The sequence below is a fragment of the Mastomys coucha genome, unplaced genomic scaffold (genome assembly GCF_008632895.1).
Source record: "Mastomys coucha isolate ucsf_1 unplaced genomic scaffold, UCSF_Mcou_1 pScaffold1, whole genome shotgun sequence".
NCBI classification, from domain to species: domain Eukaryota; kingdom Metazoa; phylum Chordata; class Mammalia; order Rodentia; family Muridae; genus Mastomys; species Mastomys coucha.
Genome location: NW_022196891.1, coordinates 53,468,128 through 53,477,656, shown reverse-complemented (window position 1 = coordinate 53,477,656; position 9,529 = coordinate 53,468,128). Strand labels below are relative to the sequence as shown.

General features: G+C 41.7%; 1 protein-coding gene across 7 annotated transcripts in view; it reads left to right on the top strand.

Moving 5' to 3' along the window:
• The window catches only part of Tdrd5 (tudor domain containing 5), a 78,716-nt gene that overhangs the window by 11,903 nt on the left and 57,284 nt on the right, over nucleotides 1-9,529 (top strand). For all 7 annotated transcript variants that reach the window (XM_031385611.1, XM_031385586.1, XM_031385634.1 and 4 more), the window contains 3 exons: nucleotides 3,019-3,102; nucleotides 4,143-4,199; nucleotides 8,220-8,373. In XM_031385611.1, the coding sequence (XP_031241471.1) occupies nucleotides 3,019-3,102; nucleotides 4,143-4,199; nucleotides 8,220-8,373 (295 nt within the window). The remainder of the gene's footprint in view (nucleotides 1-3,018; nucleotides 3,103-4,142; nucleotides 4,200-8,219; nucleotides 8,374-9,529) is intronic.

The following is a 9,529-nucleotide window of genomic DNA, read 5'->3' as shown; positions in this document are numbered from 1 at the left end:
TTGTGTCCCGCGGTGTCTGGTGTCTCTAGCAAGAAGTGGTGAGCAGTCTCCAGGTGAGTGGTGCTCTCTGCGCAGAACAGCAGCCTCTACAGTGGTACTGGGAGCGCTCCCTGCGCAGGGTACTGGGAGCGCTCCCTGCGCAGGGTACTGGGAGCGCTCCCTGCGCAGGGTACTGGGAGCGCAGCAGCGGCGGCAGCTGCTGTGGTGGTACTGGGAGCGCTCCCTGCGTGGGGTACTGGGAGCGTTCCCTGTTCGGTGGCAGCAGCGGCGGCGGCAGCGGCGGCGGCGGCGGGAGCCGCTCTACCTGGCAGCCGGGGTCCCAGCGGCCGCTCCACGTGGCTGTGTACCCTGTCTGCCCTGGCGGTGAGGAGCCATTCGGTAGACGCAAACTGCCTTGTTCCCGGGGCTCGGCACCAAAATGATGGGTTTTGAGTCGCGGCAGGAAGCATCTGCAGACTCCAGACACCAGGCCCAGGCAGTTTCATGTGTAAGAGGTTTAATTGGAAGGAGGGTAGGGGGGTAGCAGCGCAGGAAGAGAGAGAAGAAGAGAGAGAAAGATGGAGGAAAGTACCCACATATATTTATATGTGTGGTGACGTAGTAATGCAGGTAAAGGTGGGAGTTGAACCCAATGGATTCTGGGAATATGGTCACCGTTGCCCTGGCGCCAGGTCTGTGGACCCGCCCACATATCTGCAGCAGGCAGGTTCTGGATGCTAACAGTTGTCTGACTTTTTTATGAATTACTGAGGGAGGGGTATTGAAATCCTCAAATGTAACTGTGGACTTGTCTGCCTTTCCTTTCAGTTTGGTCACTTTTTTCTCTTTTCTTTTGGTCATCTGGCTGCACGCATGTGTAGCACTCCCACACAACTCACAAGCCACTCCACCTGTCATGGTAGCGGACTTGTTCATTTACCTACAAAGTACAAGTTTCAGGAAGACCGGAAATGTTTGTCCTCATTTTTCTTCTTCCCTTCCCTTCTACAATTACACTGTGGACTTCCAGGGGCATACTGGTTTTTTCTTTGTTTTTGTTTTGTTTTGTTTTGTTTTACAGGTTACTGGGTTTCCATTCTTTTGGTAGTCTTTTGTTTAAACCCCCACCAACTCCCACTCCCACCCCAGTTGTGTTTCATTTTGAGTATTTTCTCCCGCTGCCTTCAGAATGCTGATCTTTTATATTACAGCTGTTTACTGGGTGGTCAGTATTGTAAACTTTTCATTGCCAAGTTTAACAAAATTAAACTTTGAATAGTTACAGTGACTGCTGTGGACCGAATTGCTTATGTTAAAACTCTCATTTAAGAGATAAGGGCTTTGGGAGATGGAGTTTGATGAGGTCTTGAAAGTGCCTGTCTGTCCGTCCTTCCTCCCTCCCTCCTTTCTTCCCTCCCTCCTCCTTTCCTCCCTTCTTTCCTCCCTTTTTCCTCCCTTTTTCCTCCCTCCCCTCCTTTCCTCCCTCCTTTCTTCCCTCTCTCCCTTCTCCCCTTCCTCTCTCTCTCCCTCCCTTCTCCTTTCCCTCCTTCCTTTCTTCACTCAGTCTAGTCTTCACCACATGAATCACAGGGAATGAACTCGGGGTCAGGATTTGTAGCAAGCATCTTTACCTCCTGAGCCATCTTGCTAGTCCTTCTTTTATTTCTCTTGGCATTTCTTCTGCTAGACACTCCAGAGACTAACCTGTGTTTCTATTTTTGTAGCTAAGCTGACCAACATGTTTATTAAATCTTTGTTTTTAAATTCATGAACTGTCATTACCCAAAGAGTTACATGACATGGTCTCTTGATTGTCTACCCTTCAAACCCAATTGTATGTCATCAGAATATAGTTCTGATACTGCTGTCTCGCTACAAGTCTCTGCTGTCCATGTAACCAAGGGAAGCTCCTTCGCTTGGAGGTTAAGATGTTTTTTGTTTTGTTTTGTTTTGTTGTTTGTTTTTTCGAGACAGGGTTTCTCTGTATAGCCCTGGCTGTCCTGGAGCTCACTTTGTAGACCAGGCTGGCTTTGAACTCAGAAATCCACCTGCCTCTGCCTCCCAAGTGCTGGGATTAAAGGCATGCGCCACCACCGCCCAGCAGTTGTTTTATAATACAACTTCCATCTACCAATGCAGGTTTATCTACTGATGCCTATCTACTGAGACAAACAGCTCGTGTGTGTGTGTGTGTGTGTGTGTGTGTGTGTGTGTGTGTGTTGACCTGGGGTTGATTATGGGTATCTTCCTCAGTGACTCTCCACTTCCCAAATTCAGGTTCTCTAATACTTGCCCACCCTCCTCCTCTCCTATGCTCCTAGGAGAGGACTTTGCTTCCAAATTCCCAGAGCACAAAACTGATAGTGACTTCTCTGCCACTGCCCTCCCCCGTTCCTTTCATCTTTTGCTTACATTCCATAAAGGAGCTTTTCCTACATTCTATTACATAAAAGGCCATTCTTCTCACTTGGATCCTCCTCCCTTTCAGGAACTTTCTAAGAGCCAGTGCCTTTCAGGCATTAGGCAGTCACTAGGTATTTAATAATACTAAGTAACTTTAGAAAATAAATGGCAAGTATCCTTTCTGGACAGAAGTTTCCAACTAACTGGAGACTGTAGAACCTATTATAGATAATGCCATTTATCTTGGAATATTCCTCAGGGTCTAGTTTCATACAAATTTCAGTTACATATTTAATAAAATATAAAACATCTCAGTGCTACTTAAATGTTTTTAACTACTTAACTATGGGTATACATATACTAGGTATATATATGTGTGTATGTATATGTATATAATGTGTATACATATATATATGTATATATACACACACACTTTGTTGTCTATGTGTGAGTATATTCCTATGAATGCAGATGCCCACAGAGGTCAAAGGCTGGGAATCTAACTGAGGTCTTCTTCAGGAGCAGCAAGTGCTCTTAACCACTGAGCAGAATTTGACCCATTTGGCTGAAATATATTTCATTTTATAGCTTGCTTACATGTCTTTTAAGAGATCTGTCTTTTTCTTTTATTCATAGTTGGAGAGCACATTCAAATCGGTAATTGCACAAATTGGACCTGGAGGGACTGTTGATCCAGACCTAAAGCACAAGATAAAATTTGTAAGTATTTTCCATTTCTTGGAAAGAGAAATAATTGGCTTTCACATGTGGTTTAATTTAATTGCCTGCAGTGAGTACTAGTTTTGTGTTTATATCTCATTGTTTCTAAAATACTGATATATGAACACCAATTTTTATATAAAGTAATAAATGTATCCTAGAACTTTTGGTGTAACATTTTTTAGAAATGGTTCTTCCAATAAATGTTCTCTTCCCTCCTTTTCTTTCTGTGCCCAGCACATCATTGTTGACAAACCTTAAAGATCTTTCCAGTTCAGTTGTCTGTCCTGCAAATGTGATGTTACTGTGCATGGTTAGTGTAGCCCCAAGTGGTCCTTACTGTTCCGTGTTTCACTTAGGAGGATCTGTGAGGGATTAAAGCTTGAGGTGCTTTGGACCTTGACTATTAAACAAAAAAATTACTGTAGTGAAGTCTCGTGAACATTTATGTAATATAGGTTGCCATCAGAGGCACTGAACATTTGATTTGTTGAAGATAAAATTCACTCCATTACCCTCTGAGAGAATTGAACAAATGGACACTTCTGCGGACAGCTTTACTCCCAGCCACATTTTAAATGATTATAATTTTACATTAGCTGCTTTTTTATAGCCTTTGGTTTGCACGTTTGTACGATTGGCCTGTTTTATTGTTTTGTATTATTAGCATATGGAAACCCTTTGGTTGTTGTGTAGTAGGCCAGTATAGTCTGCCTTGAGGGTTTTGGTCCTAATCTGAGTAAGGAAGTGCCCAGCTTGTCCCCTGCGGAATTTCCCTATTTCAGCTGCTGTGACTTGGGTGAGAGACAGGTGAAAACCGACCGGCACTTCACAGCAGCCTTCTCTTGTTGTTTTTGAAACTTGAACAAGTGTCTGACAGTTGTTTGTTAAAGGATGTTGTTTGCAATACAGCACCAAAACTAGAGGAAATGTATTATTGATAAACAAAAAAATTGATAAAAATAAAAGTGTTCATTCGTTAAACTAATTTGTGGCTCTTAATTTTTCAATTATATCTTTGTTTCATTTCTGTTGATTAGGTTGTATCTAAGTTTCCACAAGGTTTGTTTATTTCTAAACTGCTTGGAGAATTTGAGGTAGGTGTTTTCTGTATTTCTTACCCTTTGCATTGCTTATTTTTCTTATGATGGACAAATTTGTCACTGCTGGATCCTCTAGATCTGTGCTGTTAACACTTAAACCATCTTGTTTTATGGTTTAATGGCTCCTTTATTATGATAAGGCTAGCTAGTTAAGGATATGGCTAGTAACAGATATCTGGGTATGGATTGGAAGAATGTTTTTACAACTTACCACTATATAATATCATTGAAGTAATGAGTAACATATGTTTAAGTGTGATAGTACCAAGAAGAGATGTGGAAAAATAGAACCCGTCATACACATTCTTGGTTTTCTATCTAGCAATGATATTAAGAATGAAGATACTATAAAGACACTTAAGATAATAAAAAAAAGTGAAGTATAAGTAGACCTGCATGGTAAGAAAAAAAAAATATATATATAGTTTAAGCTAACTGAAATGATGCCAGATTGGAACTTGAGTCTTTAAGAAGGGTTGGAGAACAAAGGATGAAGTAAATGTGTAGCTGTCTGAAAGGCTACTCGCGTTCACCACTTAAAGCATGCTACTACTAAAATGATGCCTCTGGCTGGGTCTGTAACACGGAACTGATGTAATGTGTGTGAGAACTGTAGCATGACAGATTGTAAAAACTGCAAATTGTTATGCTTCCCATGACATGGAGAGTAGCATGAAGAAGTTAAGGGTGTATACCTAGAACAGTCATTAGAGATACAGTGATAACCATAAAGCCAACAAATAAAACCATATGTATGTATAAGATACATGCAGTATTTTATACGGGAAGGTGGGCAAAGAGAATAGAGGAACAAGATATGGAATGCAAGATACAGATGGGGAGATACAGGTGGGAAGATACGGGTGGGAAGATATGGATGGGGGTCACCTGAACTGGGGAACAGGGTATATATGGGGACGACCTATGGAGCATGGTAGCTCTAAATCTAGATATATTGCTTTCATTAACATAAATGGACTAACTGTTGTAATTAAGACAGCCTGTGAGCGTGGTGGTGGTGGCACATGCCCTTAATCCCAGCTCTCGGAAGCCAGAGGCAGGAAGATCTCTGTGAATTTGAGGCCAGCCTGATCTATAGAGTGAGTTTCAAGACAGCCAGGGCCATAAAAGACAGCCTGTGACATAGGATGAGAAGCAAGACCCAACTGTGTGCTGTTTGTATAAATACAGTTCTCATGTGTTAAATTCTCAAAAAGTTGTTTTAAAAAAAAAAAACAAAAAAAACTTGTCAATAGAAAAAAATTGCAGACAGCAAAGGTAAGGAAGGAGTAAGGTGGAAATTTAACCAAATTATTTTATATAGTTAACATAATAACCCCAAATAAATAACTATGAGTGCAGATCTGTTCATTGAAAAAGATGGAAAAGATACATATTCCTCCAAGTGCTGGGCATAAAAGAGTCACAGTGACCTAGGAGGAAGGCTAGTGTCAGGGACAGGAGACATTCCATAATGCCATAGGTCAGTTCCCTAGAGAGACAGTTAACATTGCCACAAGGAAACTTTACAGAATGAAACCAAATGGCAATTTGATGAAGTCCAATTACACAAAGGGGTAGAGGAAAGGGTGAGCATAGACAGAGGTTTCATTGTTTCTATATTGGTGATGTGACTATTGTTATTCTGAAATTATTGTTATATAATGTGGCATGGTACAGGGGAATATTGTGAGATAATTACAACACATACCAGAACATTTATTCTAGTTGCGTGAGTTAAACCTGGAGCATGTCAACAATAAAGGAGAGGCTGAAGACCAGCTTCACATCTAAAGGACTGGCAAGGTGTTGATGAGGTTCAGGCTTTGATTGCAAGGACTGACAAATGTGCCGATGAGGTTCAGGCTTTAATCATAAGGGCTGGAAGCCCGCCAGGTACATTCAATTCTGTCAGTGCATATAGTTACAAAAGTTACTTAGACAACTTGGAAGACTAAAGATCTGTTCATCTTTGAAGAATGGCAACGAAAGGTTCGTATAAGGGCTGGAGATGAGTTGAGGGGCAGAACACTTAGACAACATGAGCAAGTCCCAAGTTCAGTCCCAGCTAGACAACCAGTCAGCCATTGACCTGATGTGCCTAAAGGAGCCTGTGGTCCAGTAACCAACAATGAGGAACAACACTGTTAACACTTTAAAAGAAACAGCTACTGTGTGCCCTTTGTAGAACACACAGGCTCGTTGTAGCCTTGTCAGAGCAGACAGGCTGATTCACTTGCCAGCTGGCAGGAAGTCCTGTCTGCAGGACCAGTTTATCATCTGGAAAATGTAGGAGGGTGGCAAAAATAAAAATGATGCAGTAGGGATGTGGACATACTTGAAAGCAGATTGTCCTCCGAAAGGATCCATATAAAAGCAAGTGGATGGGCTCTGGGAAGGAAGGAGGGGCGTGGGAGTAGAACCATGCCAGCCTCCTTACTGTGCATTGTTGGAGGCCAGTAGAGCAGAAAGCATACCAGTTAATCATAGAATAGATCTGTGCTGTGTTTCATATAGTAATAATGTGGAATTACCTTTATAGTAACTGAAAAAGCAAGTTGTATAGCTTATATACTCTTATATCGAAGCCCACTTAAGTTTTGACAGTTTTTGCAAAGTTACACAAAAATTGTTAATAATAGTTATTTCTAGGGAGGTGATTGCTAGGTAACTGATATTAGATGACATTTGGGATGACAAGAAACTTGATTTTTTTTTTAATGAATGAAATTTTAATTTGTGAGAGTTTTTACTATAATTTGTTTTTTTTACAATTGCTTTTTCTTTCGTGATTTCATATATATAACTTTGAGACCCCAATCATCCTACTTATCCTCTTCCCCCTCCTGAGACTTGTCTTTGCTGAATATTTACTTGGATCTTTGGTATATAGTATTAAAAGTGACTGATTTGGAGTCTAGAGTGATGGCTCAGAGGACCGGAGTTCAGTTTCCAACACCCATGTCAGGTGGCTTCCAATGGCCTGGACCTCCAGCTCTACAGGATCCAACACCCCTGGCTTTTCAGGGGACCCACTTGTGCACATACTCGCATGCAGACACAATTAAAAAAAAAAAAACCTAGCTGGACGGTGGTGGCGCACGCCTTTAATCCCAGCACTTGGGAGGTAGAGGCAGGCAGATCTCTGAGTTCGAGGCCAGCCTGGTCTACAGAGTGAGTTCCAGGACAGCCAGGGCTACACAGAGAAACCCTGTCTCGAAAAACAAAACAAAACAAAACAAAAAAAAAAACCAACCCTAAAAAACAAAACAGTAACTCCGTTGTATTTTAATTGTGCTTATCCTAGTTTAGTGTTCAGTTAAACTGTTTTCACAGTTATTACAGCACAATCATCTGAGAAACTATTAGAGACTGATAAACATGCAGACACTTTAACATGTACCATCTGAGGAAGTAGAAATAGTAAACCTACCACCCTGCCCTGCCATCTGCCAACTGTTTCCTTTGGTTGCTGATGGGCGGCCATAAATACAGCCTTCTGAATGATGATCTGCCTGACCCTGGTCCCCCACTTGTACAAGTGTTCTGTGGGAGGAGTCATAAAGAATCGAGTGTGGTATCAGAGCATCATGTGACACAATCACTCTGCGAGGGGCCAGTCCTTTACAGAGCTGTCATGGAAGGCATTTCGTTCAGAAGCAAGTCTTCATGTCCTTAAAGCCTAGGCAGAAGAGAAGAACTGGGCATTAAGAATAGCACAGTTGTATGTGCATGTGTGTACGTGTGTGTGTGTGTGTGTGTGTGTGTGTGTGTGTGTGTGTGGCACCCAGAGGTTGGTTTTGAGTGTTATTCCTTGGTAGCTGTCTACCTTGTGTCTTAAGAAAGGGCATCTCTGGGACTGCAGGTTCAGTGGTTAGGCTAGATTGCCTGCCAGAGAAACAGGCTTTTACATTTCAGAGCCTGAAATATGTAGGTTGACAAAATCCAAATGGAAGCCTTGCCTGACATACACTCAGTGTTTTCATGCCTTTCCATTTTTTTTTTTTATGACAGCTAATTTTTAAAGAGCAACTTTCACCAAAACAATTGGGGTTCTTAAACGTGACAGAACTTGTTGGTGCTCTTAGTGACATTCTCCGAGTTGAGTTCAGTGAAGAAAAGCAAGACTTGCTCGTGTTTGATGCTGACCTGAAGCCTCTGCCGCCTGGTGAGTTAATGGCATTCGTTATTCCAACCTCATTTTCTATTGAAGAAAGTATTAAGAATAGAGTCACATGGCCCAAACATCTCCCATATTAGCCACAAAATGTTTGAATAATGACCTTTAGTGATAATTGTAGTAAAGTTAACCTGTATTATTAGTTTAAAATTTTAAATTTTTACAATTTAACTTATTTTTTTATTTGTTTGTTTATTGAGGCAGGTTTTTATTATGTAGCCCAGGCTGGCCTGGAAATCACTGTATAACCCAGCAGTTCTTGAACTCATAAAACTCTCTTGTTTCTACCTCCTGAGTGCTGAGATTATAGTCCTGAGCTACTTTTTTCTTCTTGTTTTTTTAAAAAAATTATGTTTATGTGCATGGGTATTTTGTCTACATGTGTGTCTGTGGGGTTCATGTATGAGCAGTGCCTGCAGAGGCCAGAAGAGGTCCAGAACTCCAGGAACTGACACGCGGGTGCGGGTGCTGGGAGTCAAACTCGGTCTCCTGGCAGGGCAGCCAGTGCTTTAGGCACTGAGCTTCTCTCCAGCCTGTTACCTTCTTTCTTGTCCAGTTATTAGCAGTTGTGAAGGGATAATTCTGAATTGGTTGTTTGAGAGGTAATACTTATCAGGCTGTGCGGCAAAAGCTTCTTAGAATATATGACATATGTATGAGGAATGTACATTTATATGTTTACAATAAGTAAGCTTCAACACAAGTGTCCCCCTCTGTCTCTCTCTCTCCCCCTCCCCTACCCCAACCCCCTCTTTTGGTTTTTCAAGACAGGTTTTTTTCTATGTAGCTCTGGCTGTCCTAGAACTTGCTCTGTAGACCAGGCTGGCCTTGAATTTGTAGATTCACCTTCCTCTGCCTTCCAACTACTGGCATTGAAGGTGTGCGCCACCACTGCCTGTTTCTGTATTTACTTTAGGAAATCACATTGGATCTAGGGGATTGTGTTTTTGTTTGTCTGTTTTGCTTTTAGCCCAGTTTGGTTTTCTCTTAAGAGTTTTTATTGAGATAACTTTTTATGATCGTGCAGGCAGATTCCCACGTGCCCTTTGCTCAGTCCCCTCAATGGTAACATTTGCAAAGGAGTGAACAATATGGTGCTTTTATTTTATAAAATGTGTATAGGGGAGGTGTGTGTGTGTGTGTG